This window comes from Urocampus carinirostris, chromosome 11 (assembly GCF_059441175.1).
Source record: "Urocampus carinirostris isolate Australia breed hairy pipefish chromosome 11, RoL_Ucar_1.0, whole genome shotgun sequence".
Lineage (NCBI taxonomy): Eukaryota > Metazoa > Chordata > Actinopteri > Syngnathiformes > Syngnathidae > Urocampus > Urocampus carinirostris.
Genome location: NC_142359.1, coordinates 2,143,841 through 2,162,539, shown reverse-complemented (window position 1 = coordinate 2,162,539; position 18,699 = coordinate 2,143,841). Strand labels below are relative to the sequence as shown.

Below are 18,699 nucleotides of genomic sequence, written 5' to 3'. Positions count from 1 at the left end.
ACAAAAATCAATTTTTAATGTTTCATTTTTTCCACTGTACAAAATGAATATACGGCGTACACGATTTGAAATGATCATAAATCGTATAAAATACGAGGAAAATGCAGTAGTCGAATTGCTTCATTATCAAGCACACATATAAAAAATTGCATATTCAAACTATTCAACATAAAAATCTGAATATTTAATTCATATTCTTACAACTCATCTCACAAATAGAGGCTATTAACTACTCTTCATCTACCTCATGTTGAGCTTTTTGGGGTTTTCCTTGCCCTCATGTAGGTTTTAGATCAGGGGAGGCGGTAATTCAGGAGTATCAAACTCATTTTAACACAGAGACAAAAAGAAAGAAAGAAAATAAGAACGAAAGAGTGAACAAGAGAGTGAGAGAACAGAGGGAGAGTGTGAGAGAAGGAAACAAAAAAGAAAGAAAGAGCTAGAGAGAGGGAGTGAAAGAGAGAAAAAGGAAAGAGAGAAAAGGAGATATGGAGAGAAAAGAGAGGGAACAAAAAAGAGAAAAAAACAGAATGAAAATTGAAGAGACAGAGAAAGAAAGAGAAACGAGAGCGAGAGAGAAAGAAAAACAGTGAAAGAGAGAAAAAAGAGAGACAGAGCTAGAGAAAAGAAATATAGACAGAGTAAAAAAGAAAGAATAAAAATACTAAAAGACAGAAAAAAGAAAGCGAAAATGCGAGACAGAGAGGTAGAGAAGCAAGAGCGAGGGTGAATGAGAGAGAAAAAAAGAGTGAGAAAAACAGTGAAAGAGAGAAAAAAGAGACAGAGCGATACAATAAAGAAATATGAGAGTGAGAATGAGAAAGAGAGAAGAAAAATAGTAAAAAAAGAGAAAAGAAAGAGAAAATGAGAGGTAGAGAAAGACAGAAAGAGAGAAGAGAGAAAATAAAAAAGAGAAAAATAAATAGACAAAGAGAGAGAAAGATGAAGGTATAGAGAGATAAATAGAGAAAAGGAGAGCCAGAGAGAGAGAGAAAAAGAAAGAGCGAGAAAGTAATATAGCTCCAGTTGCTTTGTGAGCGGTGGCCGGCTTTGTCAACGTCAAGTGGACGTATTTCAAACTGCCGCTTATTTCACTCTTGTGCTTTTCATGGGCCGAATTAAAAAAACCCTTGGCGGGCCTCATCCCACCTGCGGGCCGCACGTTTGGCACCTGTGCTCTATCTTGTTAAGATGGTGATAACAATGAGATGAGGTTCATCACGTTTATATTGACCTGTCGATTTTTGCCCGAAGCTGAAGATTCTATAATTGTGGAAATAACCCTCCAATGCATAGTTCAGGGCCCCTTCGGTGACTCGAACTGAATATTCCATCTTTGTCCAGGTGAGTCGTAGGGGCGGGGCTTAGCCGTAGCTCAATGACAATACAATGCAATGAATTGATCTGTTGAAGTCCTTCAGTTTCCCGCAAACAGGAAGGGGAAACGCCACCATTTAGCCTGATTCACATAGAAGTCCCAACAGGCGTCTGATTCTCTTCACTCCCATTCGTGGTGATTGTCCGGACCGGCCCTCGTTTTTCCGGTTTTCCCCCTCCGCTGAATTCTCAGCAGCAGGATTTCTTGTCGGCGGAGGCAAAGGCTCCCGTGCCGCCGTTGACCGGACGGGAATTAGTCCTGAGGAGAAGTCGGGGTCGGCCGACGCCACTCAGCTCATCTTGCTGGACTTGGAGGCCGTTACGGGCTAGGAGCTCCCTTGCCATCAAGGTGAAGCTTTCTTCTACGTTCTGGCCCTCCTGGACAGACGGGAACAGTGTTGTTATCCTTTCGAATACGACAAACGGACGTATATTTTTTTTATCGGCTGTTTTCCCCGTTTTTACAACAAGGTAACAACAACAAGGTAACTGACAGTCAAACGTGGTGAGTTACTTCGAATGAAGCGGATTTCCGGCGAGTCGTTTACGTCGCGTCTTTTCGGATCGTGTCACCGTTCAAAATGGCGACTACTGTATAGTGAGATAGTCGTCACGGATATAGTATTTCCGAATGCGCCGAAAGAAAAGGAGAAATAGGGCTGATTTAGACAGCGCCCGACTCGGGTCGTTCGCAAACGAAACGGCTCTATGAGCCGGCTCTCGGAAATGAACGAAAGGAGCCGGCTCTCTACCAATCAACAGACGGTTTCCTTCCTTTTTTTCTAGTCTTGTGATTGGTCAATATGCTAACATTTTAATATTTCTGTGTTCTCGACTTGAAATTTTTTAAGAAATGAAAAATGGTTGAAATTGTTTTGTACTTTATCTTTTTTTTTGTAGATTTAAAAATATTTTAATTTAATTTTCTGTGTTTTTCAGGGTTTATGTCATTGTAAGGTTAAGTCCCTTTTCTTCTTTTATCCCTCCATTTTTCTTTTGTTATTGTATTTTTTTCCTTTTTTTTTTCTTTTTTTTCTGTGCATAATGTTACATCATAATTGTTAATGTAGGGAATAAAGCACAGGTGTCAAACATGCGGCCCGTGGGCCAGATCAGGCCCGCTAGGGGATTGAATCCGGCCCGCGAGACAACACTCAGAGAAGCGCAAGAGAAAAACAAGCTGCAGGTTGAAATATGTCAACTAGAACTCTCTCTCTTCCTCCCATTTTCTCTCACTCTTTCTCTCTCCCTTTCACTTTGTCCTCTCTTTTTCTCTTTCTTTGTTCCTCTTGGTCTTTTTCTGTCTTTTTACCTTCTTTTGCTCTCTTCCTTTTTTCCTTCTCTCTCTTTCTCTCTCTCTCTTCCATTCTCCTTCTCTCTTTCTTTCCTCCTCCTTTCTCTCCTTCTCTCTTTTGCTCTATTTCTCTTTTTATCTCTTGTTTTTCATGCTTTCTCTCTCTTCCATTCTCCTTCTCTTATTCTTTCCTTCTCCTTTCTCTCCTTCTCTCTTTTGCTCTATTTCTCTGTTTATCTCTTGTTTTTCATGCTTTCTCTCTCTTCCATTCTCCTTCTCTTTTTCTTTCGTTCTCCTTTCTCTCCTTCTCTCTTTCGCTCTATTTCTCTTTTTATCTCTTGTTTTTCATGCTTTCTCTCTCTCTCTTCCATTCTCCTTCTCTCTTTCTTTCCTTCTCCTTTCTCTCCTTCTCTCTTTCGCTCTATTTCTCTTTTTATCTTTGGTTTTTCATGCTTTCTCTCTCTCTCTTCCATTCTCCTTCTCTTATTCTTTCCTTCTCATTTCTCTCCTTCTCTCTTTTGCTCTATTTCTCTTTTTATCTCTTGTTTTTCATGCTTTCTCTCTCTCTCTTCCATTCTCCTTCTCTCTTTCTTTCCTTCTCCTTTCTCTCCTTCTCTCTTTCGCTCTATTTCTCTTTTTATCTTTGGTTTTTCATGCTTTCTCTCTCTCTCTTCCATTCTCCTTCTCTTATTCTTTCCTTCTCCTTTCTCTCCTCTCTTTTTTGCTCTATTTCTCTTTTTATCTTTGGTTTTTCATGCTTTCTCTCTCTCTCTTCCATTCTCCTTCTCTCTTTCTTTCCTTCTCCTTTCTCTCCTTCTCTCTTTTGCTCTATTTCTCTTTTTATCTATTGTTTTTCATGCTTTCTCTCTCTCTCTCTTCCATTCTCCTTCTCTTATTCTTTCCTTCTCCTTTCTCTCCTTCTCTCTTTTGCTTTATTTCTCTTTTTATCTCTTGTTTTTTATGCTTTCTCTCTCTCTCTCTCTCTCTCTCTCACACACACACTTTTTTAGATAACTAATTCGAACAATTTGGTAAACGATACATTTTAATATTTAAAATCTAACAGTACTCACCTTTTCAATCCAAAACTTACACTGACAGTCTGACAGTGAAAGCCAACTCCTAGTGACACTTTTCACGATCTGCCCAACATTATTGTTGACTGAGTTTGAGAGCTTTATTTCGAAAAATGTCATTACTAAGCTGTTTGGTCTTTTTTTTCTTTTTTTCTTTTTTAATTTTGTTGTATTCCGGTGTTTGACTTTGTGATGAATACTTGATTAAACCACAATCAAACTCAGCTTTTTTTGTTTTTTTTAATACGCACACTTGTTTCGGTATTAAAGGCGATGAGTCTCTCATCTAATAGGTGGGTCCGCCAGAGCGGTCGCATCCAATAGGCCAATTTGAGCGCGCCCTTTAAAACAGTGCACCAAATGGGTGTGCAAATACGGTACCATAATGAGCTTTTTTATTTGACTTTTCTTTTTTCCGCTCCAGATTCTTGTTGCTGTTTCGAGGGCATGTTCAGAATGTTCCCTCTAAGCTGCGCGTGTGCGCAATTGCGCTCTACCCAGAGCTTTTCCGCGCACAAGAAAATCGAGCCAGCGCACAAAAATCAGGGCTCGAAATTGCTCATTAAGAAGCCAATTAAGTCAAAGTTACAGTGCATGAAGGTCAAAATACACGGGTTCCCCAGACGTTGGGTCCTAAATGCGGTATTTTGAAGTCAATGTCGAAGTAGAACGAAGTTGAGTAAAGTCAGTTGAGGTTTTCAAGAACCGGCTTCTTGGGCTCGGCTCACTAAAAAGAACAGGCTCTTTCGGGTCCTAAACGGCTCTTTGGGTTGTTTTTGCTTCTTTAATCCCTACACGACCAAATATTATGTAAAACTATGCACAAAATGACTTAAAGGAAGGGGGGGAACAAAAAAATACCAAAATGAAAAAGTAGTGAAAAGCTGAGAAAAAAAAAGAAACAAAAGGAAGAGAAAAAAGAAGGAAAAATTCAGGAAAAAGCCAGAAAAAAAGAAAAAGAAAAAAAGGAAAAAAAGTAAATAGAGAACAAAAAGAAAACGGTAACAGCTAGGAAAACATAAACACAATGAGATTTTTTTTTTAAAGGAATTAAAAAAATATGAGACCAGAGAGCAGATTCACCCCTTTCCTCTGGAAATTTGGTTTATGCCGCTTTTGTATTGTTTAACTGCATATTATTCACACTTTTAACAATTTATTTTTCACCATTTTTTTCACATTTTTCAGTGCCCTACCGGGCCCTCGATGCGTTTGCGGGGCCACGGCCCTAATGTCAAGTGGAAACCGTCTCATTTTCAAAAAGTGTTTGTATTGTTTTACCTTAGCAGATGTTTCCAGTGCAGCAAGCGCGCCCCTTTCCATGGCCAGAGCGCAGGCCTCTTCAAAAAGAACTTCACGTTCCTCTTCTAAATCGCATTTATTCCCTGGGCGGACAAACATTCACAATATATGAGTATTAGTCTCGGAACTATCGTGACATTTTCCGGAAAAACGGGTCAGTCGCCGGGACGGGAGAGCAAAAAAAACGTGGTCGGGGTCGGAAACGAGTCGAGAGGAGAGCAGACGGGATCCAAAAAACGGGTCGGAGCCGGGAAAGAGACGAGAACAAAAACAGGTGGGAGTCAGGGTCGAAAAAGCTTGCCTAGAGTACACTGAGGTTCGCAGACGGACTGACAACAGGTGTTGTCATGACACTTTGTACTCGTACAATGTTAAAAACACAAAGAAACAAACGCTTGAATCAATAAAGATAAAATGAATGATAATGATAGTAATAGTAATAATAAATGATAATTACACTCAAAACGAGGGGTGCGGGATTTGAAAACCTAAAGCCGCAATGTTGACTTTAAGCCAGGAGATGGCAGCAGAGTACCGGGTGATGCTTTTATTTCTTAGAGACGTTCAAATAAACTCTTCTTTTTTCATCTTTTTGGGGGTTTGTTCCGGCCCCAAACAGACCGGATAAAAGTAAGATAAAATCAGACGGGCGCAATGGAAGACAAATGTCATGAACCGTAACAGGATCGGGACCCAAACGCGTGACGTTTCTCACACAAGTCTTTTATTTGACGGGAAATGGGGAGTCATGCACGTTAGGCAGCAGTCTGGCGTGGAAAAACAGGAAGCCAGAGAGCGACGAGATCGATACCAATTGCCCAAGTAGATATTGGACGAATGGGGTCGATACCGGACAGGATAGGACAGACAGGATTGATATCAAAACAGGATATCGAAATTCAACAGGACAAACTAGACGGGAACGAAACTGGAAACCCATATTAAACAGGACTAACTAAACACGAACAATACCGGACAGGAAATACCAACAGGAAACAGGACCGAGTCAAAACCCATGTCTTGCGGGGCAGAGCGTGAAAAAGAGAGGAAAACAAAAAGAGAAAGAAAGAAAGAAAGCAAAAAAGAGTGAAAGAGAGAAAATAGAGAGAGAGTGAAAAGGAGCAAGAGAAAGAATGATAAAGAGCGTGAAAATGAGAGAAAAACAAAAAGAGAAAGAAAGAAAGAAAGAAAAAGAGTGAAACAGAGGAAGAGAAAAAATAGAGAGAGATAAAAGAGAGTGAGAGAAAGAATGATAAAGAGCGTGAAAAGGAGAGAAAAACAAGAGAAAGAAAGAGAGTGAAAGAGAAAGAAAAAAAAGAAAGAAATAAAGACAGAAAGAAAGTTTGAGGGAGAGTTAGGAAGAGAAGAAAGGGAGAAAAAAAGGAATAAAGTAAGTAAAAGCGAGAACAAGAAAAATGAGAGGGAAAAAAGAGAATGAGAGAAAAATGCTACTAAAATTGCTCTTCTATAAACAACTGCAGCTCGTTTTTCTCTTAAACTTCTCTCAGAGTCATCTTGCAGGCCAGATTGAACACCTTGTAGGGCCTGTTTTGGCCCGCAGGTCGCTGTTTGACACCTGTCATCTATTGGATGGAGATCCGGTGACTGTGGAGGCCATTGTAGTACAACTCACCGGTCTGAGATGATTCCAACCTTAGGAAAGCTCTTCTGGCTACCTTGCTTTTAACAGGAGGGTTATTTAAGTCACTTAGTCTCCTCTGACCTCCAGCATCAACAAGGCATTTCTGCTTACTGGATGCTTTTTTTCTTTTTCAGACCATTCTCTGCAAGCCCTAAAGATGCTTGAGTGTGAAAATCCCAGTCGATCAGCAGTTACTGAGATACTCCGAGCAGCCCTTCCGGCACCAACAACCGTGCCACTTTTAAAGTCACTCAAATCGCCTTATTTGATGCCTAAATGCTCTGACGTGCCGCCATGCGATTGGCTGCTTGGAAATCAAGAGATTATGCTTTACTTACCGTAAATTCCGGACCATACGCCGCTACTGTTTTCCCTAACTTTCAACCCTGCGGCTTATTCAGTGATGCGGCCGATTTATGTCATTTTTCTATCGGCTGCCATTGGCGCTCGAGTGTTGCTACCATTAACTACCAGGATGAAAGTTATATTATTATTATTAAAGCTTTGAAAACTCTCTCGGTGTACCGTCTCTTTTTGTAAATATGTGTAAGCCATGTATAATATGTATTTGCAACTGTATATTTTTGTAATCTATTTATTTTAGAAACTTTTTCTGATATGTTTTGCACGGGTGAACGAAAAATGAGGGGCGGAACAAACGCGGGGTCCCGAGTTGAAGTGGGGACCGCTAAAGGTGAGGGACAGACAAGGAAAGAAGAGGGGGTAAAAAGTTGGTTAAAAAAAAAAGGAAAGAAAAAAAGGAGTTGCGTGAGTAAATGTGTTCGTCTGATATATTTTTCCCACCCTTACCTTTGGAAATATACACTTTTTCCATGGATTACTTTCAACGGGACCTGGACTCTGCAGGTCTGCATCAAACCTTAAGTACCGGTATCATTTTCCGTTCATTTCGCCGGCTGTGATTTTTAGACTGTGGACTTTAACAAAGGACATTTAGTTTCAATCGCGGGACTTGAAGTCGGGTTTGGGTTCATTTTGTGTTTGTGTTACATCTTCTTAATATGGGCGCATGCGGCTTATATACAGGTGCGGCTTGTGTATGTACAAAATCGGTTTCCCTCTCAAAATGTGGTGGGTGCGGCTTATAATCAGGTGCGCTCTATAGTCCGGAATTTACGGTACTAATAAGTGGCCGGTGAGTGTATATATTTTCAGTCCCGAACGGCTAAATGCTATGCTAACGCCGCGTCAGAAACTTACCGATAAGAACCAGCATGACATTGGCGGCGCCGTAGAGTTCCACTTCCCGAATCCAGCCGTCGACCGACTCGAAGGTAGAGCGCCGCGTGATGTCGTAGGTGATCATGGCGCCGTGAGCGCTACGGTAGTAGCTCTGGGTGATGGTCCGGAAGCGTTCCTGACCCGCCGTGTCCCACACTTGCATCTGTCAAACAGGTTTAGAGTCGGCACGCGTGAGAAAAACTTTGCTACCGGGGTCCTGCGGCCTTTTTCATGGCCGGTTTCGATAGTAAAGGATTTTATACATTCGACTATAAAGGATTTTATACGATTGAATACAAGTTACATTTATGGAGTGCGATGAAGAGTTTCACCGAGTAGGCTTAAGTTCAATGAGCAGTGAAAGTTCAGGGCACCCTGGTCTGGTAGGAAATATTGTTTACAGGAATGGCGGGAACGGGACGTGAGGCTGATAAGATAATCAGCGCATCCAGACGCGGAGGGAGCCTGATGACGGAGGACGGCGGGCATTGTTTTGATAAACGCTCTCCATTGTTTTGAGCAGGGGTGTCAAACTCATTTTAACTCAGGGGCCACACGATGGAACAAACATTCTGTCGGGGGCCGGACGAGTAGATTCAAGGGTAAGAAAAACAGAGATAAAGAAATAGGAGAAAGAGGGAGGGAAAATGAGAGAGGGCGGGACAAAGAAAGAAAAAGAGAGAGGGAGAGAGCGTGAGAAACAAAAGATCAAAATTCGTGAGAGAGGGGGAAAAGAAAGGGAGACGAAGAAAGAAATCCAAAGAGAAATAGAAAGAGAGAAGGAGAGAAAAGAAAGCGGGAAGGGTATGAAAAGAGAAAGAGAAAAGGAAAAAAGGAAGTTAGAGCAAAAGAGGTTAAAAAGACACAGAGAGAGAGAAGGAGACAAAGAGCAACAAAGGAAGAGAAAAAGAGAGACACAGAGAGTCACAGAGACAGAGTGGGAGAAAAGGGGTGGAAAAGAGAGAGAGAGAGAGAGAGAGAGAGAGAGAGAGAGAGAGAGAGAGAGAGAGAGAGAGAGAGAGAGAGAGAGAGAGAGAGAGAGAGAGAGAGAGAGAAATCAATACAAGTAGTGTCTTTGTTGGAGGCACCTGGCTTTGGCAACATCTAGTTGACATATTTCAACCTGCAGCTTGTTTTTCTCTTGCGCTTCTGAGTGTTGTCTCGCGGGCCGGATTCAATGCCTTAGCGGGCCTGATTTGGCCCGCGGGCCGCCTGTTTGACACCTGTGGTTTTGAGGAACGACAGACATCGGAACGCTCGTCTCTGAGGTGGTGGAGCCCAGGTGGGGTTACCCTGGCACGCCCATGGGAGGAGCCGGCACACCAGCTTGCGGAAAAAACGTGGGCCGAGAGGAGAAAGCTGGAGAACTCAAGAGAGCCTTTACAGAGACTCGAGCGACGCAGATTCGGCTAATTCGATGGAATTCACTTAGTTTATTATTTAAGAAATTAAATCTGCCTCGTGTGGAAATGCCGGTCTCTTGTCCATAATTTCCATCGAGAAATGAGCGCGCATTTTTAGGTGATTGTAGGTTGTGTTTGGTTAATGGAGTCAGATAACTCATTCGAACAATTTGGTAAACGATACATTTTAATATTTATTTTCCTAACAATATCTTGCTTCTATTTTCTTGCTGTCCTACTTTGACCTGTTTCTATCCCTGATCCACCACCTTTTTGTGCCAATGGGGTTGCTGTAAACTGACATGAATTCTGCCTCAAGAATCCTTGCACTCACTGCTCTGCTACGTCACACTTCTTACCAAACACAGAGAAGGTTTTTGTCACGAGGTGGGACCGGACCAGAACGGAGGCAGGAGGCAGGAAGGGAGAACTCAATTGCGTGACGATCAAAACCTTTATTTACCAAAATAAAAGTTGTCCAAAAACTCCGGGACAAAACAGAACAAAAACATTCTTACACTCAGAATGGTCAGGTACAGGTTTCCTCCGACTCAAACTAAACAGGACAGGGCATAACAGAACAGAAAAGGTATAATGAGCCAACACCCGCACTACCCACAGCCCAACCTTAAATAGCAGCCACGCAATTAGCTGATCTGCTTCAGCTGGTGCCCAGGGGGCGGGGCAGACCGGTCGCCACGGCGACCATGACAGTTTTATGGGGTTCAATATGGAAGACAAAAAAATAGAAAGTATTGCATGTATAAAAAACTGAAAAATGAGCCAAATTTGGACTCATTTTAATGATATCGATTGCTACAAAGCACAGGGCGTTATTTTTTTCAATCTTAGAGATGATCTTTTTGCTTGTTGTTTTGGTTATTTTAATGTATATTTTTTGCATATTTTTCTGAGGATCTTTGTCTAGATTGGTTAAAATAGAATTGTCACGGTTGCCATGGCGCCCAATTGGCCCCGCCCGTGGGCGCCAGCTGAAGCTCGTTGACAGATTGTCTCCCTGCCAGTGTTAAAACGCTGTCCTGTCAGTCACCTTTTGTCGGTCTGTCTGCGAACCTCAGCTAAGCTAGGCAAGCCTTTCGACCCTGACTCTGTCCTGACTTTTGTTTGATTCCCGGCTCTGACCCTTTTTCTGAACTTGACCACGTTTTTTGCTCTCCTGTCCCGGCTACTGACCTGTTTTTTCCGCTCCCGACACCGCCATCCCGCAAACCCTTTCCTTTCTTCCAATAAAACTGAGAGAAACGCACGCAAGTGGGTCCTGTCTTTGTTCCGGTCCCGACATACATAGTTATTTTTTTGCATTTTATTATTTATTACTTAATAATTTTATTCTATTTTATTTTTTTTTGCATTTTCAGGGATTTTGTGATGTTGTATGACTTTAGAGCTGTCCAGTGGGTAAAAATCTAGAATTGTATTTTACACAATATTTTTGTCGATTTGTGAATATTTCAGGTAATATTTCATGTCAAAATATGGAATTACTTCATAATTTTGGTGCATACTTTTTTAGGATTATTGATAAAATATCATAAAAAAATCTGAGGATTTGCTAAAGAAGCCGATTTTCTAAGTAGAGCTGTCCTCTTGGGTGAGACCAGTAGGGGGCACTGACGCTTCGGAGCGGGCGTTTTGGTGTCATTTTTACACACTTCTTTAAAAAAATCTTTATTTTATGCGTAGTCTGTCGAGTCAGACTGCCGCGTCAAATCATGAAACATGGCAACAATTCCCAGCATTTTCAAGCACTTCACTCAAAATACAAGCGTTTTCCTGACTTTGAAAACACGACATTGAGACATTCACGGATTTCAAGCACCCGTACGAACCCTGGTAATAGAAACTGGTGCCATGGAGACCCTCATCTGCAGCACTTGTTTACCGTCTCATCGGCAAGAGGGAGAGAAGGGAACCAGTTTTTGTGTCCCCTGAGGGCCCCGGGTGTTAATGGAGCGAGGAAGGTGCCGGAGTTATATTCCCCGTGTTTCTTCTTATGTTACAAAGAGCATTGTCCAAAATATTGAGCAGGGGTGTTACCAAAGGGGGGCAGGGGTGGGCGGTGACCACCAGAAGAAAAGTGGATGTCGTGGTGAAAGAAATGGGGAAAAAAAGAAGAAGACAAAATTAAATAAAAACGGAAAAAAGAGAAAAAAAGACGAAAAAAAAAGGAAGAAAAAAGTAAAAAGCTGGGGAAAATAAAACAAATGAATACAAGGAAACGGACAAAAAGAAGATTAAGAAAGCCTGGTGAGAGCAGTCTGAAAATAAGAAAGAAAAAAAAGACAAATAAATGAACAGCAAATATGATAAAAAAGGAAAAGAGAGAAAATTGAATAAAAAATGTAATAAAGCAAGAAAAAATGAAAAAGCTGGGGAAAAAGAAAAGAATAAAAGGGAAAAGACAAAAAAACAATAAAAAAAGAAAAAAAGAAAAATCTAGAGAAAAAAACAAACAAAAGAAGACAAAATTAAATAAAAACGGAAAAGAGAGAAAAAAAGAAGGAAAAAAATAATAAAGAAAGAAAAAAGTAAAAAGCTGGGGAAAAGATAACAAATGAATACGAGGAAAAGGACAAAAAGAAGAATAAGAAAAGGTGGTGAGAGCAGTCTGAAAATAAGAAAGAAAAAAACGACAAATTAAAAAAGAAAAAATATGATAAAAAAAGGAAAAGAATAAATAAGAAAATAATAAGAAATAAAATGAAGCAAGAAATTTTAAAAAGCAGGGGAAAAAAGAAACAAAAGAATAAAAGGAAAAAGACAAAAAGAAGAATGAAAAAAGTGCAATAACAAAAGAAAAAAAATCTAGGAAAAATAACAAACAAAAAGAAAAACAAAACAAAAACTGGATGTAGTGGTGAGAGCTGTCTAAAGAAAGAAAAAGAGACATGTCAAAAGAAAAAAGGTGAGAAAGAAAAAGAAAAAAAAACAAAGCGAGAAAAAGAAGAAAAAAAAGCTGGAAAATAGCACAAAAAAAACATAAAAGGGAAAAGGAAAAATATAAAAAGAAGAATTAACAGAAGCGGGGGAGGAATAAAAAAATCTTGAAAAAAAACAAACAAAAGGAAAAAAAACCCTAGATGTGGTGGTGAAAAAGAGCGAAACAAAAGAAGAAGGAAAACAAAACATGAAAGGAAAAAGGTGAGAAAAAAAAAGAAAAAACAATAAAGCGAGAGAAAAGAAGAAAAAAAAGCTGGAAAATAGCACAAAAAAACCTAAAAGGAAAAAGGAAAAATAGAAAAAGAAGAATTAACAGAAGCGGGGGAGGAATAAAAAAATCTTGAAAAAAAACAAACAAAAGGAAAAAAAACCCTAGATGTGGTGGTGAAAAAGAGCGAAACAAAAGAAGAAGAAAAAACAAAAGATGAAAGAAAAAAGGTGAGAAAGAAGAAGAAAAAACAATAAAGTGAGAAAAAGAAGAATAAAAGCTGGAAAATAGCACAAAAAAAAAACAATAAAAGGGAAAAGGAAAAATAGAAAAAGAAGAATTAACAAAAGCGGGGGAGGAATAAAAAATCTTGAAAAAAACAAACAAAAGGAAAAAAAAACCCTTGATGTGGTGGTAAAAAAGAGCGAAACAAAAGAAGAAGAAAAAACAAAAGATGAAAGAAAAAAGGTGAGAAAGAAGAAGAAAAAATAATAAAGCAAGAAAAAGAAGAAAAAAAACAAGGAAAAATAGCAAAAAAAAAAGGGAAAATGAAGAAGAGAAAAAGAAAAATTGACAAAAGCAGGGGAGGAAGTAAAAAGAAAATCTTGAAAAAAACAAACAAAAGGAAAAACAAAAAACCTGGATGTAGTGGTGAGAGAGGTCTGAAGAGAAAAGAAGAGACAAACAAAAGAAGAAAGAAAACAAAAGAGGGAAAGAAAAAAGGGTGAGAAAGAAGAAGAAAAATTGATAATGCAAGAAAAAGGAGAAAAAAACGAGGGAAAAAAATGCCAAAAAAAGGAAAAGGAAGAAGAGAAAAAAGAAGAATTAACAAAAGTGGGGGAGGAAAAAAAAGAAAATCTTGGAAAAAACAAACAAAAATACTTTAAAAGAAGAGAAAGAAAAAGAAAAAAAAACAGGCATTTACCCCGGAGTGCCACGTCTAATCTCTGAAAAGACGTGAAATTCAGTTCAATGCTGGCATAAAGCTAGCCAGTCACCCCTTTAGCAGCAAATTTTCATCACAATGGCGTTTTTGAGCCGTTATGCCATTTGGGGCGGAGGAACCCGAAGGGCCGGTTTTCAGTCTGAGGGGCCGGTCCGACTGGTTTTTGGACACTGGAGTCCCAAGTCTCCCAAAAACACTTCCGCTTACTCCATTCTAAAGATTGATTTAGCCCGTCTGAATAGCACTCGACATATTGTCAAACCTCCCTCGGGGAATAGTTTTACGCAAAGTGTCATGAACCGGAACAGGATCGGGACCCAAACGCGTGACGTTTCTCACACAAGCTTTTATTTTGCGGGAGATCATGCACGTTAGGCAGCGGTCTGGCGTGGAAAGGAAGCCAGAGGCCGACGAGATCGATACCAATTGCCCAAGTAGACATGGGACAGAAGGGGTCGATACCAGACAGGACGGGACAGACAGGATTGATATCAAAACAGGATGTCGAAATGAAACAGGACAAACTAGACAGGAACGACACTGGAAACCGATATTAAACAACGGGAGAGACAAGATTGATATCAAAACAGGATATCAAAATTAAACAGGACAAACTAGGCGGGAAGTGTGAAGCCAGAGACCCGCGAAATCGATTCCAATTTCTCAAGTTGATACCGGACAGATGGAGTCGATACCAGACAGGACGGGAGAGACAGGACTGATATCGGAACAGGATATCAATATCAAACAAGACAAACTAGACGGGAACAAAACTGGAAACTGATATTAAACAACGGGACAGACAGGATTGATATCAAAACAGGATATCGAAATCAAACAGGACAAATTAGACGGGAACGAAACTGGAAACCGATATTAAAAAAACGGGAGGGACAGGACTGATATAAAAACAGGATATCAAAATTAAACAGGCCAAACTAGACAGGAACGAACCTGGAAGCTGATATTAAACAACGGGACGGACAGGATTTATATCAAAACAGGATATCGAAATCAAACAGGACAAATTAGACGGGAACGAAACTGGAAACCGATATTAAAAACGGGACTGACAGGATTGATATCAAAACAGGATATCAAAATTAAACAGGACAAACTAGGCGGGAAGTGTGAAGCCAGAGACCCACGAAATCGATTCCAATTTCTCAAGTTGATACCGGACAGATGGAGTCGATACCGGACAGGACGGGAGAGACAGGACTGATATCGGAACAGGATATCAAAATCAAACAAGACAAACTAGACGGGAACAAAACTGGAAACTGATATTAAACAACGGGACAGACAGGATTGATATCAAAACAGGATATCGAAATCAAACAGGACAAATTAGACGGGAACGAAACTGGAAACCGATATTAAAAAAACGGGAGGGACAGGACTGATATAAAAACAGGATATCAAAATTAAACAGGCCAAACTAGACAGGAACGAACCTGGAAGCTGATATTAAACAACGGGACGGACAGGATTTATATCAAAACAGGATATCGAAATCAAACAGGACAAATTAGACGGGAACGAAACTGGAAACCGATATTAAAAACGGGACTGACAGGATTGATATCAAAACAGGATATCAAAATTAAACAGGACAAACTAGGCGGGAAGTGTGAAGCCAGAGACCCACGAAATCGATTCCAATTTCTCAAGTTGATACCGGACAGATGGAGTCGATACCGGACAGGACGGGAGAGACAGGACTGATATCGGAACAGGATATCAAAATCAAACAAGACAAACTAGACGGGAACAAAACTGGAAACTGATATTAAACAACGGGACAGACAGGATTGATATCAAAACAGGATATCGAAATCAAACAGGACAAATTAGACGGGAACGAACCTGGAAACCGATATTAAAAACGGGACTGACAGGATTGATATCAAAACAGGATATCGAAATTAAACAGGGCAAACTAGATGGGAACGAACCTGGAAGCTGATATTAAACAACGGGACAGACAGGATTGATATCAAAACAGGTTATCGAAATTAAACAGGGCAAACTAGAAGGGAACGAAACTGGAAATCGATATTAAACTATGGGACAGACAGAATTGATATCTAAACAGGATATCGAAATTAAACAGGACAAACTAGACAGGAACACAAGTGGAAACCGATATTAAACAACACGACAGACAGGATTGATATCAAAACAGGATATCGAAATCAAACAGGACAAATTAGACAGGAACGAACCTGGAAGCCGATATTAAACAACGGGACGGACAGGATTGATATCAAAACAGGATATCGAAATCAAACAGGACAAATTAGACGGGAACGAAACTGGAAACCGATATTAAAAAACGGGACAGACAACCCTGATATCAAAACAGGATATCGAAATCAAACAGGGCAAACTAGACAGTAATGAACCTGGAAGCCGATATTAAACAACGGGACGGACAGGATTGATATCAAAACAGGATATCGAAATTAAACAGGACAAACTAGACGGGAACGAAACTGGAAACAGATATTAAACAGGACAAAATAAAGAGGAACAAAAACAGGATATCGAAATAGAACAGGACAAACTAGACGGGAACGAAACTGGAAACCGATATTAAATAGGATAAAAGATGGTTTTTTTTTGGTTCCTTTTTTCCTAGTTTTTTCTCCTTTTTCCTGTTTTTTTTCCTGCCTTTTTACCTCTTCTTTTTCTCTTTTTTTATTTATCCCCCCACTTTTTTACTTCTTATTGCTTGCTTTATTATTTTCTTTTTCTTTTTTTCTTTTCTTTAAGACTGCCCTCACCGCTACATCCATCTTTCTTATTCACTGCCACTCCATACTTTCTTGTTTCCCTTTTCTTCTTTTTTCTTGCTTCTCTCTTTTTTATCCCCTCTAGCCCTCTTTTTATTCTTTCTTTTTCTCATTTCTTTTTCTTTCTTTGTGAAAGCCTGGGGAAAATGCTGCATTTGTTGTTTTTAGCAATTCTTTTTAGTTGAACTACACCTAATGGTCAAATAAAACACATTGTCCCTTTATCAATACTGATTGATTGATTGATTTGCGTAATAATTCTTGATTTTATAGAGATAGAAAGGGAGAGAGAGAGAGAGAGAGAATAAGAAGACAAGAGAAAGCAAGAGAGAAAATTGAGATATAAAGAAACAGAGAGGAGAAAATGTTAGTTATAGAGACGGGGGAGAGACAAGAAAAGAGGAAGAGGGAGAAATTGGAAAGAGGCAGAGAAAGATATATAATGAGAGAGAAAGAGAGAGTATAGAGGGAGAATACAACAGAGAGGGAGAAAGAGAAGGCGAAACTGAGAAAAAGAGAGGCATAGAAAGAGAGAGACAGAAAGAGAATAAGAAAGAGAGGTGAAAAAAAGACATAGAAAGAGAAAGCGAGAGAAATAATGAGAAAAGGATAGAAAGAAAGAGCAAGAGGGAAAGAGAGTCTGAGAAAAAGAAAGAGAGAGAGGGAAAGAAAGAGTGAGAAAAAGAAAGAGAGATATTGTGGAAAACCTGATTCGGGGGAACCCCAAGTTAATAGAGTTTTAGACTCCTGATACTAATGATTCCTTCAACGATGTTCACCCAAAACCCGATACCCTGGAGCGACGCCGCTGTGGTAAACCGAAATCGAGACTGTGCCCTAAAACTTACTGGACCGAACCCTTCGTGATACGGTTTCGCTCGGAACCCATTCCGAACTGTTCGGGAAAACAACGAAGGTCTCATTTCATCTCTGAGCCTATGGATGTAGTAGTGAGGGCAGTCTGGGAAAAATGAAAAAAAACTAAAGGAAGAGAAGAATAAAATGAGAAAAAAGGAAAAAGCAAGAATAAAGAAGTCATCCCTGAGCCCTAGGTTCCCGACCGCCCCGCTACAGTCCGCTAATACCGACCTTGACCTTCTTCCCCTCGATGTCCAAAGTCCGCACGGTGAAATCCACCCCGATGGTGTTCTGCTGCTTCTCGGAGAAGACCCCCGACTTGAAGTTCTGGACCACGCAGGTCTTCCCCACGTTGGAGTCCCCGATCAGGACGATCTTGAACAGGTAGTCGAAGGAGTCGTCGTGTTCGGGTCCACGGTCCTGCATCCTGGACCCGGTTCTCCTTCAGGTTCAGGGAAAGTCAATTTGCGCAGGTAAATATATCTCACCGCAGGGAGTTGAGGTGAATCCCGCCAGACCAGTTCTCGGGGAGTCTTTGAGGAGGTGTCGCGTTGTTCCCTTCCTGGTTTCTTCTCCCTTTTCAGGTTTTGCTCGCCTTCGGGTTTTGGGTCTTGACTTTCCCGAAGGAACGTCCTGGGGCGTCCTTCCCGGTTCACCCGCTTGAAGGAATCATCTTTGCAAAATGAAGTCCTTGGGTCTCAAAAGGTCTAAAAGCTTCGGACTTTGGTCTTTCCTTCCCCCTCCGGAGTCCAGTTCTAGCGACTTGGAATCCTGTCCCGGTCTCTTCGGTGTCGTAGCACCTGAAGGAACCACTCAAATCCCGCCCTACCTGTTTTAGACAGAGGGCGGCGTTTGTCCATTTAAGACTGATGGATTGTGGGAAATGGTGTTCACAGGGAAAAAACGCGCACAACTAATACTGATGGATTGCGGGAAATTGTGTTCCCAAGGACATAACACACAAAAGTAAGACTGATGGACTGTGGGAAATGATGTTCTCTTGGACAAAACGCGCACAACTAAGACTGATGGATTGTGGGAAATGGTGTTCACTTGGACAAAACGTGCACTACTAAAAAAAAGAAAAAAGGAAAAAGGACAAAGAAAAAAAGCATGACTTCTCAGTGCGACAAATAAAAAACCTACAAAATAAAAGAATAAACAGTCCTTTTCAAGAAACGCTCTAAAAAAAACAAATATATAATAGTTGTGTGTCCCCATGCCTGGCAACCGCCCTGACACAGCGCCTATTTACTCACAGAAAGACCGACGATGCAGAATAAACACAAATAGTATGTTTTTAAACAAGTTTATTTTATCTGCCATTTTTTCCTGAACGATTGTGTCATGCATGACGTCATCCGGGTGAAGCGAGTACTCCGAGTGTCCGCGAATGCATCAACTGTCGATAGGAATTCCGGTCTGTTTTTGAGAACCGGCTTTTTTGGCTCGGTTTACTATTTCAGCTCCCAAATGGCTCTTTTTTATTTTCATTTTACTTTGAAAGATATTCCCATTCATCTTGAAACGTTGTGCTCGGACAATGATGTTTTGCCTAGAGAGAGGGGGGGAGGGAGACAGAGAGAGACAAA

General features: G+C 40.4%; 1 protein-coding gene across 1 annotated transcript; it reads right to left on the bottom strand.

Moving 5' to 3' along the window:
* On the bottom strand, window positions 1-17,912 carry LOC148356168 (ras-related protein Rab-19-like). The gene is made up of 4 exons (XM_088347961.1): window positions 17,339-17,912; window positions 7,913-8,096; window positions 5,029-5,132; window positions 1-1,755 (listed from the first exon to the last, which is right to left on the bottom strand). Exons 1-4 carry the CDS (start codon window positions 17,531-17,533, stop codon window positions 1,567-1,569), a joined length of 672 nt encoding a protein of 223 aa, XP_088204087.1. The 5' UTR covers window positions 17,534-17,912; the 3' UTR covers window positions 1-1,566.
* Between the last annotated feature and the right edge of the window lie 787 nt (window positions 17,913-18,699).